This window comes from Phasianus colchicus, chromosome 5 (genome assembly GCF_987193195.1).
Source record: "Phasianus colchicus chromosome 5, bPhaCol1.hap1.1, whole genome shotgun sequence".
Classification (NCBI taxonomy): Eukaryota; Metazoa; Chordata; class Aves; order Galliformes; family Phasianidae; genus Phasianus; species Phasianus colchicus.
The window spans coordinates 33231842-33250441 of record NC_143440.1 but is presented as its reverse complement, the minus strand read 5'-3'; the positions used below and the strand labels follow the sequence as shown (position 1 = coordinate 33250441).

At 38.4% G+C, this 18600-nt stretch overlaps 1 protein-coding gene and 1 long non-coding RNA gene across 4 annotated transcripts in view; both read right to left on the bottom strand.

Annotated features, from left to right (window-relative positions):
• Positions 1–315: 315 nt before the first annotated feature.
• Positions 316–4491, bottom strand: LOC149917841 (uncharacterized). The gene is made up of 3 exons (XR_016467283.1): positions 4427–4491; positions 2807–2914; positions 316–1665 (listed from the first exon to the last, which is right to left on the bottom strand). It is a non-coding gene; the product is annotated as an uncharacterized LOC149917841 (long non-coding RNA).
• A 10561-nt stretch (positions 4492–15052) lies between these two features.
• DPH6 (diphthamine biosynthesis 6) overlaps positions 15053–18600 on the bottom strand; it is a 182795-nt gene continuing 179247 nt past the window's right edge. For all 3 annotated transcript variants that reach the window (XM_090141267.1, XM_090141268.1, XM_031593741.2), the window contains one exon: positions 15053–15345. In XM_090141267.1, the coding sequence (XP_089997393.1) occupies positions 15230–15345 (116 nt within the window). In that variant the 3' untranslated portion in view covers positions 15053–15229. The remainder of the gene's footprint in view (positions 15346–18600) is intronic.

Sequence of the window (18600 nt, the reverse complement as noted above, 5' to 3'; positions counted from 1 at the left end):
TTCTCCTCCTGGAACCTGACACATGGCTTTTGGCAGTTACAACTGAATCAAAACTTGGGCATGCAGGAGCCTCAATTAGCTCTTCTCACTAAGTATTTCATTATTTGTAAAAGCGTGAACTTCCCGGGGCCTGTGCTCAATGGTATTATTTCTTCTATAACGTTTGATTTAAAAAAAAATAAACAAAAAAACAGAACAACCATATTTGCTAAAACTTACCAGAATTACTTGATCTAGTTGGCTCTGCACTGTAGTGTTTTTCACTTACAGTCTGTGATAATAATGAACCGCGGTATCATATGGATTCAGCTTTTTTCATTTTAATTAGGTGTCCATCAAATGCAAGCAAAGCATAACAGATATTCATGACAAAAAGGCAATAATCTAAGACTTTGAAGTGTTTTAGCAATTCCAAATGCTCTCTAGAAAACAGGTATGCGTAATTGAGGCTTGATTTATCACCTCTGTAGTACTGTCAGGGAAAAAACATTCTAGAAAACAGCTAGCAAGGCGGTGAATGTGTGTGTGCATGTGCATGTTGAAGCTGTACATTGTAAAAAGCCCTCTGATTCCTCTAAGGGAAAGCTGATGTATAGCAAACCATATGCAGACAGACAAAAATTGGACAACAGACACTAGATTGTTATTGGACAAATTCCTATAGAGTTGTTAGTCTTGCAATGCATGACTTGATTTAAGAAAACATAGTGTAGAAATTAAGATTTTCAAGACCAGCAGTAGCTTGAGATGTGAATAAACTTCTAGTTAGGAAGACAAAACTCTCCACTGTGAGACTAGTGGCTGTGCTGCCTGTGACTCTTCCTGATGTTCTCACTGCAGACTTGAAATTAATGCTGTACTTTAAATATATGAGATTGCTTAAATCACATCAAACCCTCCTCAGGAGAATGTTAAACAAACAGAGAACCTGTTAACATAACATTTATCAGCACACACACTGGCAGAAACAGTCTCAGATTTTGAATAACTTCTCATTTTTCAGAAGACAAAGTGTATGGACAGATGACTTGATTGAGTGATAAGAGGTGAGATACTGTAAATGCCAGGTTAATAACAACACATACATGCTCCAGTAAAAATCCACAATGTGATCAGTTTGGCATTCATTATTCATAAATATTTTATAGTATTTACATTTAGTCACTATGTAAAACAACAGTAGCTAAGCCACGACTGTTCCAGACAAAGCTGAAAGAGTTTGGAGCTATTCCATCAACCAATATCACAGTAATTTCCATCTTTTCAATCTGTCTCAAATGGAATAAAACTGTCCAGTCACGCTGTGCAACAATATTTTCTCAAATGCATATCAACTCTTTTGGAGACCTCTTAATTTATATTCCACATATTAAAGTGTTTTTCCAGAGGGAGGATGTTGGAAGGAGCTAAAGGGGAAGGAAAAGAATCTTGTCCAAATATTTTGCAATTGACTCAATATACAGTTAAATGCTGCATCCCTGACAGTTTTTGTGGCTATATTTCAAGCCCTGATTCCAAAATGTATGCTGCTACAATCCCTGCGGAAGACCCCACTGGTTGGTAACTCTTACTCCACCTTTGATCAAGTCTCGTGCACTCACTCCAAGCTGTCAGACAGCCTTCATTTTCTTTAATAACCCATGCAGATCAGGCCTGGTGGGTCAGCTGCAATGCAGAAATAACATTTTTTATTTTTTATTTTTTGCACAGTATAGTATACTAATTTAAATCTCTCACCTGTCACAATTTTGCTCTTTGTAAGACAGCTTCATTTATGTCTCCACTTTAGCCACTGGGAGTACAGGCTGTACAATTTCTTAAAAAAATACTGTTAAGTAGCAACATATAGTCTGCCAAAACATGATTTGTGAAGCTCTCCCTTCAATCTTGTTAATAAGACATTCCAAGCCCTCCTAATGATTTATGTGTTGCTCACAACGTAAAGGAAGTAAAAAACCCAGGCAATCCATAAGTGTTCTAGAACTGTGTGAAGCTCTGAGGAAATAATAGATAGTAGCTATTTTGTTATGTCTTCTGGGGCTATATACCAAACCTACCTAGAGTTCAGAGTACAATTCTGTCTTTCTAATAGTTGAACTAGTTGACAGGAGTTGGACTTGATGATCCTTGTCGATCCCTACAAACTACAAATATTTTGTTCCATTCCTGAAATCAGACATCACTGATCTGCAAGGCTAACCTGTAATTGCCTTCAAATGCTTCCGGATCATTTAAATTGCAGTTCTACAGAGAAAGGAAGATGGAAGTGTGAAATAAAGAGTCTATGGGCCTGATTCATGAAAAAGCTACAGACCATTTACATAGGAAAGAAATGCAAGAAAATCCTTTACAGTGTGCCTATGTGATTTATTAAATTTCATTTTCCCGTGTAAGTGGTTAACTGCACTTGAAAGGTGTTGAATCCAGAGATAAGACAAAAAAGGCAAAAATAAATGAGGTAGAGCATTGTAGCTTGCTCAAGATTTGTGCTTAGCAGGCAAACAAAAAAGCAACTTTGGTAAATATACAAAAGATTTTTGAGGTTCAATAGACTACTTTTGAAACGGTCATTGAAGATGAGTGCATGTGTGCTTGGAGTTCACCTATATTGGAACAAGGAGTACAGCTACATTGGAGCATGAAAAATGATGATGTGCTATGGATCTTTGTTTGCTTGCTAGTTTTTAAAGTAGTAGTAGTTGTTGTTAGAGTAACATCAGTATATTAAAACCTTGAAGTAGCAAAATTGCAGTTCTGAGCTTCATAGTCAAAGGAAGATTCACAAAGGCTAAAGATGCAATCTTACTAAAAATATTCTCTCCGTCTGTTCTTGTGTCTAGCTGTTCTTTGTCTTATGCTAGATGGTTTCACCGAAGGTAGAGATTTCCCCTCTTGCTGCTCCTTTAGCAATGGCCTGTAGAAAGACAATGGGAGCTCTTGCTTATTTTGCTCTGCCTCTCCACTCCAACCAGAACTATATAAGCCTTAACTGCGGCCCTCCAAAATGCTTGGTGACTATGCCTTAAAGATCAGTTTTCAAGATCAGAGACCAACGTTGCTCAGGAGTTCTAAGTTCTAAGCAGAGCTTTCTCTAAATAAAAACATATAATAACAGATTCAATAATGGAACCAGGAACATGTTCTGAATACTCAAAGTTGGACCTGGCAGCTAGATGTGACTTGCTAACATTTAAATTAGGAATTTTCTTACACATGTTAAGCTCAAAATTGTTCATCATACAAGGTAAGACATTCTCACTAACACATGGTAGGCTCCAAGAACAGGTTTGAAAGGACAATATCGGACTTCTTCAAATTATATGCATACTAGAATTTCTTTTAAATATTCATTGGTGAAAGAAAGTTCAGTTGGCTAAGAAAAATGCAGATGATTGGCTAAAGAAAGCATAGAAAAGAAGGGAAAGTTTAAGGGGAAAATAAGAATTTTTTAATTTGATAAATAGATAAGTATGCAGTTTGAAGGATTTCTTTAATTTGAAGACAGGAAGTTTTTGTAGGAAAGCAGGAAGTCATTGGAGAAGGAGAAAGAAAGAATGGAAAAATCTCTCAGCATCTCTAAAAATATTGCTGAAATCTAAAATTCTATGAGCTGGCAAGGCACAATACAGAAAAAAAGTATAGAGAAGAACAAAGAACCTGTATCAGTACATATTAACATGGATTGTGCTAGAAACCAAATGAAGAGTCCAAGCTGAATGGACTCTGGATGGGTCTGAAGTTTATACAGCACATGAAGACAATAAAATCAGGATGTGTCCTGGGACATGCTGTAGAGATAGAAAATGTATAAAAAAACATGAGAAAATGAACTAAGCTATGTAGGATGATCTGGCATGGAAGTAGAATGAATTTCTACATATATCAAACAAATGGTTTGGTTGTATTTATGATTTACAGGATGAAAAAAGGAGCTTTTTTTTATCCTTGTTTTGCTTAGCAACAGCAAAAAGAAGTACTCAGCTGGGACTGTCAATTGCTCAGCTCATTAAAATATTAAGAGGGAACGCATTTTAGCAGAGCTCTGAGCCTGCAAAGCTGCCAAAATCATCTTCCTAATACCCACAAAAAGACTACTGAGAGCTCTTTGCCTTTTTCTTTTCCATTTCACCCCTTATTGCCACCAGCCTTGGAACAGGCTGCTTCCCATAGTTAGTTTTTACTAGCTACAGTTCCTATGTCTGAAGGTGTTCAGGGCACCCTGCCCCAGGGCCCATAAGTGGTACATTTTAGGAGAAGGTTTCCTGCTGTAGCTACAGTGGCTTTGTGTCACAAGGCTTGATCAGAATTAAGTGGCATGGTGTTAACAATCAAAAAGGTCAGTGCAGTGAAAAGGTAATAGAGAAGTGTAACAGCAAAGCAACTAACACAGATGAGGTGGCATTACAACAGAGAAGTGCTCACCCACCTCCAAGGATCTAGGCTCACAAAAGAAACTCCACAAGGGAGGGATCTCCAACCAGAGACCACTCCTCAAAGGCATTCAGCCCTTAAATGTGGTCTAAGAGAGGTGCAGTCAGGTTCCACCCCTTCCAGTTGCACACGAGAATTGCCTTCACCTGTGCTCCCAAGGCTGACTGGGTTCTTTCTGCAGGTGCTCAATCAGCAGTTCAGGCTGTGACTCTACAGTTACCATACATACAGCAAGGAGAAATACCAAGGTCACGACCTGAGATCCTTCTTTTGTTTTCAGCCCTTTTGATTTTCAGAATGAGGTGCAATGGCCTACACCTGATAAACAGCAGAAATGGATGGCAAAACAGGATTTGCAGTAATATAACCTGTTTCCGACTCTTTCTAGGTTATTTGTTTGTGTGCTGAGCACTGCAAAATTCTGTCAGCTCCTGAATCAAGGAGCTTAATGCAGGAGATAAGACAGGCAGGGCAAATCTAGTCAGTCTCTGCTGCCTGCACTTCTTGGGACTCTAATTCTTCAGCAGAAAGGGCAGTCTTGAAATAAATGTCTGCAATGGGCTTCTGTTGTACCCTGTTGATGCTATTTTGACTATGTGTTCAGGCCTGGAGATTCCATGGGCACATACTCTGGCTTCTCAGTGACCTACGACACTCTACTGTGGATTGCGTACCTGCCAGATCCCTCTAGAAATTTTCCCACTGCAAATCCCAATGGTCCTTAGTGCACCTGGGTGCACATACTCCAGACCTGGGCCTTCAGTGCACTGTTGGTGTAAGACATTTCTGGCAGTCTGCTTCTTTCAGATGCTTCACAAGTGCCAAGTCAGAATACGCTCATTCTGCAGAAAGAAAACAGTTGTTTATTTTATCTTATTTGAATGGTGGTGTGGATCTTAATTCAGCAAAGTCATAAAGTATGTTGGTAAATTGTGAGTGTGTGTAGGTGGGTGTGTTGGTGGGTGTAGGGAGCATATGGAAGAGAGCGCAGCATGGGAAGGCAACCAGCAGAATGTTTAAGAATAAATAAAACAAAGCAGATTTGTCTCTTAGTGCATTTTAGCTCTTTGGGCAATGCTTCAGCCCTTCTCCTAACTGTAAACTGCCCTAATGTTTTTTTTCATTGTACTCGGACCTGTAGATGTGCTACAGATATAATTCTTGTATTTCTGCCTCTAGGACACAGAAGCTAACAAAAAACATGAAGATGCAATCACACACACACACAAAAAGCTTGCAATTTGGAAAAAGAGGTAAAGACTGGTGTTCGCTTGTTCAATACATATTCCCCTTCATGTGGATCACGATGCTCAGCGCAGCATCAGGACAGCAAAATGCAGAAACTTCGGGGTAGACCACTGCTCTCATAGAGTTCATTTCCCCGCCGTGCACAAAGAGCGTTCACACAGCCAATGAGGCCGGTGGCGACGTCCCGCTTCGCGGCCTCACTTCCACCTCCGCCCTGGAGGCAGGGAAGCAGCCCTGCGCCTTGCTGCCGGCAGGGGGCAGCATTGCCCGACACATCTTGCGCGGCCGCCGAGAGGGGCTGGGCGGAAAGGGGACGGGTAGCTCGCCGCGTTGAGCGGCGCGTAGCTCGGCCGCCTGCAGGCAGCCGTCTTGGCTCGGGAGGCTGATCGGGGTAGGCTGCCGGCCGCGCAGCGCTCCTAGGGAAGAAGAGCGTTTCACCTAGCCTGGGAGCCATCTGACAGGCTGCGCTGGGCTCCAGTGTGCTGTCTGAGCAGCCTGGCGCTGTGTGCCGCACCTTGACAAGTATACAGAGAAGAAGTTGCAAGGAGTTGTGTTTTTCTTCTTTCACTTTTCTTTTCCCTTTCCCTTTTCTTCTCCTTTTTTCTCTCCTTTTCTCTGCTTTACTTTTCTCTCCTTTACTCTCCTTATCTTTTCTCTCATCTACCTTTCCCCCCCCCCCCCCTTTTTTTTTTTTTTCTTCTTCTTTTTTATCTTTTCCTGTATGTTGATCTTACAGTTTATTTACAAGGTCTGTTTTGTTAAATTTTGGAAATCTCTATTCAAGCTAGCGAGTAATGAAATGTTTCCATCCCAAGAAGCACTATGTCAAAGGTGCTTACATGACTGGGGAGTGTACACTCAACTTCAGATGAAAATGAGAATGGTGTTCCCAGCCACATGGGTGTGTTTGAAACATGTAAGCAGAATGCTCGGGCTCCTTAAAGGCAGTGGGTAATCTTTCACTGCTGGGTCTCCTTGCTGAGAGATGTGCAGAAACTATGTAGAAGTGTGATCCAGGAAGCTCCCTGATGGTTGCAGCGTGTATTTATAAATATATATATACACTGGTGCCCAGGGGGGCTCAGAGTGACACCGTGTGTCAGCTGTCCTATCCTTGTGCTTTTCATCCTGGCGTGGATGTTACAGTCCTTAGAAATGGCCACAAAGATACTGTATGGGGCTTTCCTCTTTCTGGATGTGCCCTAAACAGCACATCAATATACTGGGGAAAAAGAGGAGAAAAGAACACCAAAAGGAAGAAATGGGAATATAGAAAGGAAGAAACAAGGACAGAAAGGGGAGAAAAGAGACCTATCGTGGTAGAAGAGTTGTCTAAAGACCAAAGGGGAACATCCAGTGTCAGTAGAGAATAAGTAATTTTCTCACTTCCCCTGCACTTTGTACTTTCTACTACCCCCAAACCTCCCCCTTTCTGTAAAGCAATAATCTCAGTAATATCCAAAACAGAGTTTTCTGGTTTTTGAAGATCCAAATGAAAACAAGAAAATGTGCCCCAAACATCAAAGGGTATGCATATGCTACCTACTGCTGCATAATGCAGGGACACACAAGTCCAGATATGTAGAGGAGGGTAGCTCGTCTGCTTCTGTGCAGGCAACACCTGGCTGTGCTGTGCTTCACGCTTCTCCATCACTCAGTGTGGGCAAGAGCATCTCCCTTCCATTCTGAGGTCTTCTACAAAGACCAGAAAGCAAATAAGAACTCTCACAGTATTTTATTTTAAGAAGTCTGTGTTCCTCACAGCTGAGTCAGGACTTATCAGCCTTATCAACTGAGGGCTTAATGAGCACTCAATGTGTTCTCCTTTCTGGTAACATACAATGCCTGCAGCATACCTTATTGTACACCTAGCACTGCTTACCAGAAAACCTTCACAACAATCCAACCCATTTCTTATTTTACAGAGAGGAAAAGATCATAAATAAATAACTTACAATCATTGCAAAGTTCAGTGTCAGCACTGCATTTCAGCAAGTCACGCCTTAGCTCACACCAATTGGCTCTACTTACATTACAGAGATAAGGCCTTTTTTCTTTACTGGAAAAAAGACATCTCAAAGAATCAGAAAAAAAAAAAAATCTTTTTAATAGAATTTGGCTTCTTTTAAGAACCATAAATTACAACAAAATGAGCAACAGAAAAGTTTCCAAGATCCAAGGCTATCTGTAATTTCCCATAATAAGAGAATCTGAACAGAAAATCTGAGCTTCTCATAAAGAAAGAAACATTTTGACATAATTCCGTTATGCAAAAACCTCCTGCAACAAACCCCTCAAATAACATACACGCATCCCAAACAACAATAAAAGCAAACATGAAATATTTTTGTTTTCGTTCAAATAGTTGTAGGGTGGAGTTGGAAGCCTGCAGCCAGCTCTTTTTGTGTCTTGAAATCGCTTTGTGACACACATGAAAAAGTTTGGCCACCCCTGATATATATGCATATTAGAGTGTGCACTCAGGGTTTGAAATACAGTGAATGAAATTGCTCACAGCACATTAGGAATGCTCAGCAACATGCAATTTTAGGGCGCACTTTATGCTGTAAGACACACTGTGCTGTTAGCAATATTTTTTCTTTCACTAAGCACACATTATTTGAGTTTTCTAGTTGAGCATACACCTAAAAGAATCTTTACTTTTTTAAGAGAGGACCATAAATTATTATCAAAGACTAGGGTATGAAATCAGCTGTTATTTGAACACACTCTGTTTCTTCTGTAAGTCCTATATCATCCTTGCATCAATATTCTTAACAGCATGAATTCAGAGGATATAAAACCTGTAAGTCCAATTAAAGAGACATTACATACAATATGGACAGTGATAGTGTTTGTTTTTAAAACAAAATTCTGTCCCTTCACATATTTTTTGTGTGACCTTCTTTCATTTCCATAGTTTATTTTCTTTTCAAAGACTCAAAGCTGACTGCTTTTCATCCATTTCTTTTTGCAATAAAAAACAGTGGCACCTTCTTCCCCTCCACTGCACTCCCTCTCACTCCACCCCCTGCAGGGGGTTGATCCACCTGTCCTCTAAGAGGGAGAAGAGCCAGCTTTGGGGAGCACTTGTCAGATAAGAAATTGAGCAGTGATGTGGCTGTGTGTGAGTGTGTGCATGAGATAAATAAATAAATAAATAAATAAATAAATAAATAAATAAATCAAAATACAGAGCTGAAAAAATAATTCGCTGTATGTAGCATAGAAGAAAAATCATGATGAAGTCCTAAGTTAACTCACGTAATGCTTTCAGGAATCAGAAAAATGACACTGTCAAAACACAACATTAGTTTTCAGAAGCCTTCAGGCAAAATTTTATTTATTTAAAGTTAGCTCCTATTTTAATAACAAAAAAGTGGCAGTGTATTCTACATCAAAGAAAAAACTTTTCCTAATGTTTCCATTCCCCTTGTGAAGTACTTGAGCTGAAGAAGCGGAGCTGTCTCTCTCTAAATAATTATGTGAGTGGCAGGATCTCAACCTGAGAAAGCTTTGTCTGCACTGGGGATTGCAGCATAAAGAGAATCACATTTGCCTTGCCTAATCTGTGTGGCGATATGAGATATTCTGAATTTTGGTATTTAAATAGTTTTAAACGACATCCATAGCAGTGGAAAGCAAATCCTCAGTCAGAATCTCGGTGCCCTGTGTTGCTTTGGTGGAGGAGGCACACAAATGAGAAGTGCAGCCAGGGCTCTGGGTCTCAAATTGGACCATGTTCCTTGTGGTCACTCCAGGCACCTGGAGAAGTGTCCCCTAACAGTACCATGGCACACTGGGTGTGATTCCTCTTGCATACTCCTCCATTTGGGGCATCTTGGCATTCAGAAGCCAGACCAGAGTGCTCTCTTAGAGCAATCAGATGTTTACCTTGAGTATACCTTATTGAAAGAATTAGAGCTATATTTAAAAATACACTTCTGGGTCTCTTTCCTAGAAATTCTGTTTATTTCTCTTCATTTGTCAAACACTGCTTACACCTAGTAGCAGTGATTAGGCAGCCCAGAGTCCTCGTCTTCAAAGACATCGTATAAATAAAGAATAATCCCACTAGGTCTCTAGACCTTTTGCTTGCCTTTTAGCTTCTCTTCCCTGCTGGTTCTTAATAACACCACTCTTTTGACACTGACTCTTGTCTGCATTTCCTTTCTATTATTTTGTATCACTTAACACCTCCTGCTTTGAACCTGTACAAACCCAGCTCCAGTGCTATGTGAATTTAGTTCAGTTACAAAAAGCCTCTCTGCATTTGCATGTATCTGGGTCTTGCTGCAGTGCATGGATCAGCGTGGGAGAAGGGCTGAACTTTGCAAAGAGAGGGAGAGAGAACTCTTACAGCTGAGAAATGTATTTCTTTCTTCTGAACTCCTATTCTTCTATAAGCAACAAAATAAAGTCAAGGCAGCAACAATTAAAACATGAGACTCACAGAAGCTGAAGTCGTGCTTGCCTAAGCTTGCACCCCTAATGCGACATCATGACTTCTGTGTCAGAGGAACAATGTCTTCCTTGTAGAGTGGGGATTTGGCAGTAAAAGGATGTACTGGAGAAGTTACGATTATTTAGAATTGGCAACAGTTGTCCATAGCAGGAACCCAGCAGAGAGTTTTTTTCCCTCCTGTCTTGGCAAAATTTGAAGTGGAACAAATCTTGCAAGCAATGGAAAGCAACAAGGCTAACTACCTGGTGACTTTGAAGCCTGAATCTCTGTTACAACTGTGCTCCTTCCAAAGCAAACCTCCCTGCCCAGTGGAGGTAGGGAGCAGCAGAGTTCCCCTTCGAGCAGCAAACCCCAACATGTCCACCCAGAGGGGAAGCCTGCAGTGTGTGGCTCCCCCGCTTACAGCCCAACATGCCGACGCTGTGAGGAGAGGCCTGCGGTACATGGCTGCCCCACTGATGGCCCACACAGACATCGAGTCGTGGGCTTGTACAACATGTTGAGACCACCAGAGGAATCATGCTGTGAAATGCATCGTTAGTGTTACAGGGTGGATTATAGACTGCTCCTGTGATCTGAGAGTGCTGCAGGCGGTGTGCTAGGAGAAAAGCTTTCCAGATTGCGCTCATGCAAATCGGTATCTGTGATCACATTCATTATGGCTCCCACTACAACATTATTTTCACACTCTCGTGTGCTGTTCACTCAGTCTAAACTTTTTTGTTACTGCAGGTTGTATGACTACAACTTAGCATCTCTTTGCCAACACCTTTACAAGAGTGAGAAAACATTATTTCAAAGATACAAATATGGTAACAGAGGCACATGAAAAGTAATGGGAGTGCTTAAAGTTAACCAGAAGAGGGTGGCATGACCCTAACCTACATTTCCTGCCTCTAGAGTCTCCTAACAGGTTACTGAATCAGAGTGTCTGTCATTTAGTTCAGCTTAGTTTTTTGTTCTCAAAAAATATTTTCTTCTGAATGGGAGATCTATGTAATTTAGAGAAGAGCTGGAATTGCTGTAAGATGGGAGAAGTAGAAGTGAAATATGACCACATTATTGAGCACATACTGTTTTTACTGGACAGTAGGTCTTTTCAGATTGATTAAACTGTAAAACTATTTCAAAATGACTTAGGATTAAAAATACAATCACAAAACAGCAATATAATAGGAAATTCACAATAAGCAGATGTATCCAAGAGATGGTTTTCAAACATTTTGCATGAAAAAGGAAGTGAAAGGAATGATGAGACAGTGCTGCCAGGACATAACCTTTGAGAAGATCCTCAGGACAACCTAACTAACTGTTTGGAAGTAAAAGGAAAAAGCAGACAGTGCTTTAAAAAATGAGAAAGGCAAAACCTAGCCATGAATTAATCCAACAAAAGTCAAAGCCAAAAAATTGTGAGCAGTGAGTCATCAGTAAAAGGGCACTTGCGTGTAACATACGGGTTCAGTTCACAGGTACCCAATCTGTTTTTTAAAATTAAAATTTAAAATATGTCAAAAATATTCAGTGTTCAGCTGAAAGTTGAAAAAAAGACTTTCAAGATTTCAAGTCTGAATTTTGAATGTTTGGCTAATACATCAACACAGGCTGGCTTGCCAAAAATATTAAAATACAACTAAGGAGATCATAAATTAGTAAATTGTCAAGTATTCTTAATACGCGTTCCTAATGCCAGACATTTATAATAGTAAAAGAAGGTTACTTAAATAATAAGTGTCAACTACTACTCAGAGAGCTCAGGATAGTTTTACTTTAATGCACAGGATAAACTTTGCTTCAGCAAAGCCATTTGGAAAGAAGTAACAATGCTTTAACTTGGAAACATGAGAAGTGCCTATATTTTAGGATTTCAGTATTCACTTAGAGAACTATTATACCGTGCAGTACAAACCTTTTATTAAATCACTGCATTCATTTATATGAAATAAAAGTTTTATTCAATCACTGTATTTTGATAGACTAGACTACTGAATGTAGACAGGAGATAATGGATTGAGCATAACGTCCTTGAAGGTGAGTAGCTGCTTCAGCTCACCTCTTTAATACTCAGGAGATATCCTGCTTCCATTGCCCATTGGACTTTTGAGAGCCAAGGGGAAAGATGCACCAGTGCTTACTGGTGTAACAAATCAGCTTCTGAATCACCTAACTATAAAACTGGCAGAGAAAAAATTAAATGATCTCTGCTTAAAATATCTCAATGTCATTTTTAAATCTCTTTAGGAAGATCAGCCCTGGTGACTTTATAGCAGCTTAGCCATGTGCATTGTAAAGGCTCACTGGTACTGTAGCCATCACTGGGTTTTGAAATGAGTAAAACACAAAGTTATTAAATCAGTTTTGGTCTTGCAGTCTCATTTGACCACTTCATTTTAGTATTAAGTATTAAGCAATTAAAGAATTCGATACACAGATTTCTAAAAGAGGCAGGAGACAGAACTTCACTGGCATAGAGATCTGTAAGAAGGCGTGGATTTCTTTTTGGGGAAAGAAAAAAGTGATTGCCATACTCTTAACACTTGTTACATCAGAGAAAGAAGAAATTAAATTAATGGGTTACTTTTTAAAAACATCTTCCCAGCAATTATTTAGCTGTTTTGAGTTCTGAGTTCTCGAATGATCAGCAAACCTTTTTTGTGTCATAATACACACAGAACATATTTTCCTGCAAGCCCAAATGTTAGAATCTGTGTGCTTATATATAAACTTCGAAACTAGTGTCATAGAAGAATATATATAGTCAAAATTAAAATATGCTGATGTAAACACTCACCAAAGCTTGTCCTTCAAATGAATAAAGCAAACAAACAAAAAAAGTAAACAAAATCCAAAGCAAAACAAAAACCGAAACAATTGCATCTATAAATTTTAAGTATTTGTTGTTTTTCCCTCTTTTCATGAAAACTAGCATTTGTGTATTATTTATGTGCCCATGTGCCTGTCTCCCATCCGTCTATCTTCAGCTAGCACATTTGTTACAAAGAAGCTGAAGAAGACCTGTGAAACAACTTATTCACAGTAGGATCCAGTAATTATGATGCATCTGCAGCATAAGGCAGATAAAATGGCGTTAAGACATTTCTTTCTATTATAAAAGTCTTAGGTTCCTATATGGAACAGCATTTTATCCACTTACCTTGCATATCAGTGTTGAAGAAATTGCCTTCTTCACATTGTTCACACATAAAGCTCAGCAAACTCATCTTATAGTTTTAGTTACTCAGACACTTAGAAGATGTATGAAGTATTTCAAGGAGAAAGTCTTCAGATAGTTCGTTTTTATCTGTTCACAAAATAAACCCATTAAACCCACTGAAGATTTTCTAGTCTCAAAAACAAACAAACAAACCAAAATCAACAACCTTTCTGTTGAAGAAGAAAATATTATACTGTTTTATAAACCAATGCACTATGTTATCATTTCTCAATATCAGGAAAAAAGAAGGGTAGTTTGAATCATGAATCTTTAAGGAAAACTTGCAGGAAAAGTGAGTTTCTGTGACTCTGGGCTGTGGACATACTTCAGTGAAAGAAAATATTGATATTTCCAGGGAGAAGTAAGAAAATGATTGAGCCTTCTAAAAGAATAGAATTCAAATAAAACAGGCACATCCAGGTATTGGCAAAATATTTTTTTGACTGTGGGGAAGAGCAAAGATCAAATGTGTGTGTTTTAGTGTGGCCTAAAAATGATGCTGAATGCTAACAAACCAATATATTGTTAACAGATTCTTCCTTTTCCTGTTATTAAATTTAATTTAATGCATCCATATATACAAACACTGGTGTATAAAAAGCTTTCTGCCTTCTCTCTTCTAAAAATATTTGAATAAGTATGACAAATGTAATTCTTACAAAAGAGGATGGCAGTTCTACTGTATTTCTTGATGTAATAATGGTAAAGGAAAATGGCATTTAACAGTCTATTTTCAGGTAATAATCAGCATGATATGGTGGACATGCAAAGCAGTGCAAAATTTTCTTATCTTTAGACACTGGTTTTGTATCAGCTCCAAGTGACTATCTGGTAATGGGGAAGAAAGTGCGGCTGCAGTGCTACTCTATATAAACATCCTGCCATTCATCTGACTTTGGTGGAGTTATCTCAGATACATGCTGGCACAGAAAAAGGGTAAATGTCATACTGGTCATGTAGCTCCATTACTCACACGAGAAAAGAAGCAATGAAGACAGATGTAGAACACTGGCAAAAGTTTCTTTCTTGAAGGCTTAATTGTATAGCTTTTGCCTTAAAATAAGATTTCTCTACAGTTGTACTGCCTCAAGCTATATCCAAAAGGCTTCCCCTCCTATACCAATCCTACGTCATAAGTACAGTATCAATGCAAGGAAATCAATAGGAGCCTTACCTATGAGTCTGAGACTGTTTTAATGAAAGCAGAGTAAAACTCCTGTTGATTTTCCAGGGAAAAACAAAGCCCTGGGGAATACTGGTAGCTCTTCATTAAGAGCTTTCTCCCAGATATACAGCATGAAGGCACTATCACCTCAGATACAGGGATGGCAAGTCCTACAGTTTAACCATCACCTCCATCACACATTTTGGTAACACATTTGTCCTGAATATCCCTGTGAATAATACTTCCACAGTCCAGGAAAGGGTTAATAACCGGCCACAAATAACTTATTTGTGAGTTCACTTGAAGTCAGTAAATTCAACATAAAATTGAAAGGGAACAAAGTCTTTAAAACAGTGTTGGATCTAAGGTTCTGAAGTTATAATCAGTTCATTGTAACCAGGCCTCAATATATCAAACTAAAGAACTGATGTGATCAGAGCAACTGTCATTTCCCAAGATCCACCTGTTATTGCCAGAATGTATCTAAAAATAAGTTAAAAAAAAGCACAATATTTTGAAAAAGAAACCTTTATTGTTCATACAAAGCTGACTCTGTCACATATCATGAGGCATCATTAACAAGCTAAATATGACTTCGCTTAAATCAAACAACGTAGCTTAATGAAAGTATCTAACACAGTCGTGATCAATTCTTTGTTCTTTCTTGGATGAATGTGTGGTTTGATATCAGCTCATTTCTTTTAAGATGTTAGCTTAGCCAGCATGTTATATGAATAACTTCTTTGCCAGGTAAATCCACTACAGGCACTAAAATCAGAGCTGGGGTCTTCTTGCCCAAGCACTTTTCAAGGTTTTCTTGTAGCCCTAAAACAGAAAAAAAAAATTCATGAATCCTCTGTCTTAGTTACTATTGTGTGTCATCTCTTAAAAATAATTCCTGAATATATTTTTGAAAACTATCACAAAGTAAAAATTAACAAAAGTGAAATGCAACACTGAATTTTCAATTTATACAGGAAGAAGAATCACCATCTCCAACCTCCAAGTCAACTAATTTGCGATCAACTGTACATGATTCTATTTAAGGCCAGGATTCATCAAAATAGCTAAAAGCATGACCAGCTTTGAGTGCTCTGTCAGTGACATATACAGCAAGCTTCAAATGAAGTGCAGGCAGTAAAAATAACTGAAGGCCAGCTGAAATACAGTTCTTTGTAATTTCTGGTATTTGGATGATGAATGCGTGGTTGTCTGTAAGTGAGTTTCTGCTCTCAAGTCTCACCCTGTTGTGTCAATTTACCAATGTAAAATGGGCCATTTTAAAACATTGTAAACATGATTTCTGTTTGAAATCAATGGAAGCATTTTGTGTCGAAGACAAAAGAAAGTGTAGGATGACAGCATACATATCTGCAGCTACTAAAAATACAGTACCCAGCTACAAAGAGCTTATTCAAGACTGTTTTGTGACAGAAATCTGTAAATTCTATGTCCACTAGCGGAATGATGGTAGAGACAAACTAATCAGGAGAATAAAGGAAGAAAACTAAAGAATGGAAAATTAAAAGTCAGTACTAAGACATTTCTGGACATGCTGCAACCTCAATGGACATGGTAGGAATCCAGCCACACACAGTCTGTAAAGCAGACTACAGAAACCCTTCCAAATGGCTCTGCAAAAGATAGTTTCAGAATGACATGGTATGACCTGCATAGTTTTTGGTTTTGTTATTTCTGTCTGTAGCTTCTGTGATTACTGCAGTTCTTTACAACACTAAGCATTCTTGGCTAGAGAGAGTGTAAAGAGGGCAGAACTTGAAGACTGTCAAACTGTGGTAGTTGTTTCTTTTTTTTTGGCATGACTTCCTGTGTAACTGTGAATAGGCAGTTCAGTCAAAGTGTTACCTCATATAGGATAAAACAGGAATTTTGCCATTGTATTCATGGGTGCCAAAACTGTTCTCTCTTGTTACCTGGCAGCAGTATAATAAATTAATGTAATAAAAGCAACACTGCCTGTGAAATATTGCAAAGATGGTACCAGCCTTCTGAATTCTGCTGGCTTTCCTGTATGAACAACATTGACATTAAAGACAAAAACGGATGGGGTGAGTCAAAGATCAACAGTCAGCTCAAAGGCCAAAGGACTTCATGTTATGTGTAAAAAGTGACTCTGTCTATGCATCTCAGATATTCAGTGACTTGCTAATTAGCCATCAGCTACTATTCTCATTCTAAAAATTCAATTTCAATAAACTTTATAGCTATGCTAGCTCAGAAGGCATTAAATGGAAGTGGGTAAAGGAAATTAACTTCAAAAATCACCAATTCTGCCCTACTAAAGTAGCATTTCCTCTTTTTCTTCAATTAATATTGTGAAAATATAATTTCATTCTTTTACTTTTTACAGCCTTAAAAGTTGTGTAACAATGCTAAGAGCTACCGTAACAAAACCAGGTATTACTTTCAAAGGAAGAATTTGAAATTTAACTGTATCCTTTTGCTTTTTGAGGCAGCCAAAATAATTCTAAATATTTACATTTGAATATAACCTAATGATCTTGCTTAGCAATCAGAAAGACACAACTTCCTCACTTTTCTATTGCAGGTGCAAACTACTGCAGCAAAGGCTACACATATAATTTAAATGTAGCTGGAAATCCGGGACACGTGTCTCTAAATGTTTTATTATACTTCTAAATCAAATGGTATGATATGAAAATATTCTGCCGTAGACATACATCATTTTACATTTGAAAACTATAAGTAGAAGTCTGTTTCTGCAAATTTCCCCTGGAAAAAGGATATGAGGTCTTCCAAAAAAGTAAAATTGTATTGTAAGGACCCCGCAAAAGATAATGCACAGTAGGTAAATCTGTGTCAGACTGTGTAATGATGGCTGACACAGTACAAAAATGGACAGCTGTACATTTAACCTCCTATAAATACTATATGTAAATAAATCTTCCAATACTAATTGTATATTTTAATGATGTGACACAATGCTTTATTAAAACTTGCAAATTATGCTTTTAGATAAGTAAGAATCTCAGTCAACAGTGTGAGCGCTTTCTGATACTTCTGATGCATTCAAACTCTTTGTTCAAATGCACATTGGAGTTCAAAAATTTCCTTGCTTTATGTGCAAAGAAATGTTTCCTTAGGGAAATGTTTCCTTAGTTGCATGCTGAACTTGTAAAAGGTGATCTTAAAAGTGAAGACGTGTAAAGGGCAGAGGATTATAATGTGTTTACTGGAGCTCGAACAGGAGTTATGTGACATAATCATCTCAAATTTACTTAGTCTGCCCTCATGCAGAATGTTTATTAACATAAAAACAAAAGCAGCTGGTTAGTGAGCAGCAATCACGTGGTATATAATGTGCATGTTCTCATTTTCTGTTACAGAATTCAATATTATTACTACACGACATTTTCCTAAAGCAGGTGAGCTTCCTCCTGTAAGGTGAATTGCCCCCTATTTCAAACTGAACAGCAAAAGTCAATGGCACAACTTCCATACCAAGTTTCTTTTCATCGACTATGCACTCTTCTATTAACGTAGGCACATCTGAAGGATATGGGTATGACCATAAGCTAAAACATATGAAAATAATTAAAAATTCTTCCCTCCCTCAACAGATATTCTGGCATTATCTAATTCAGCCATTTAAGATAGTGATCATTACAATGATGATTTCAAACTGGCTTAGCATCCCTTCCATGTAACATGGCATATAACATCATAAGCTATTGTTTTGGAAGGTGCTTTTTCACACCAAGTATATAAAACAATGTTCTGGGAGTCCCTATAAGGTTAATTCCAGGAAGACCAGGAAGACTGTTTTCACATCTGTGCTGTCATTGGCTTCAGTAGGATTTGAACCAGTACGAGGTTAGACCACAGACTCCACTTAGGTGTTTACAGAACCAGATCCCTATTATTGCTGACATATGCTTGTTTCAACAGATATTTGCAGGTGAGGAACAATCTGATAGCTCAAATTGAAAAGGAAAATGGTAACAAAAAGGAAGATCACATTTAGCCCAGTACACAAAAAAATCACTTTCATATTAGAACTACTATCTTTCCTTCACATTTTAACCAAAAGATATTCTT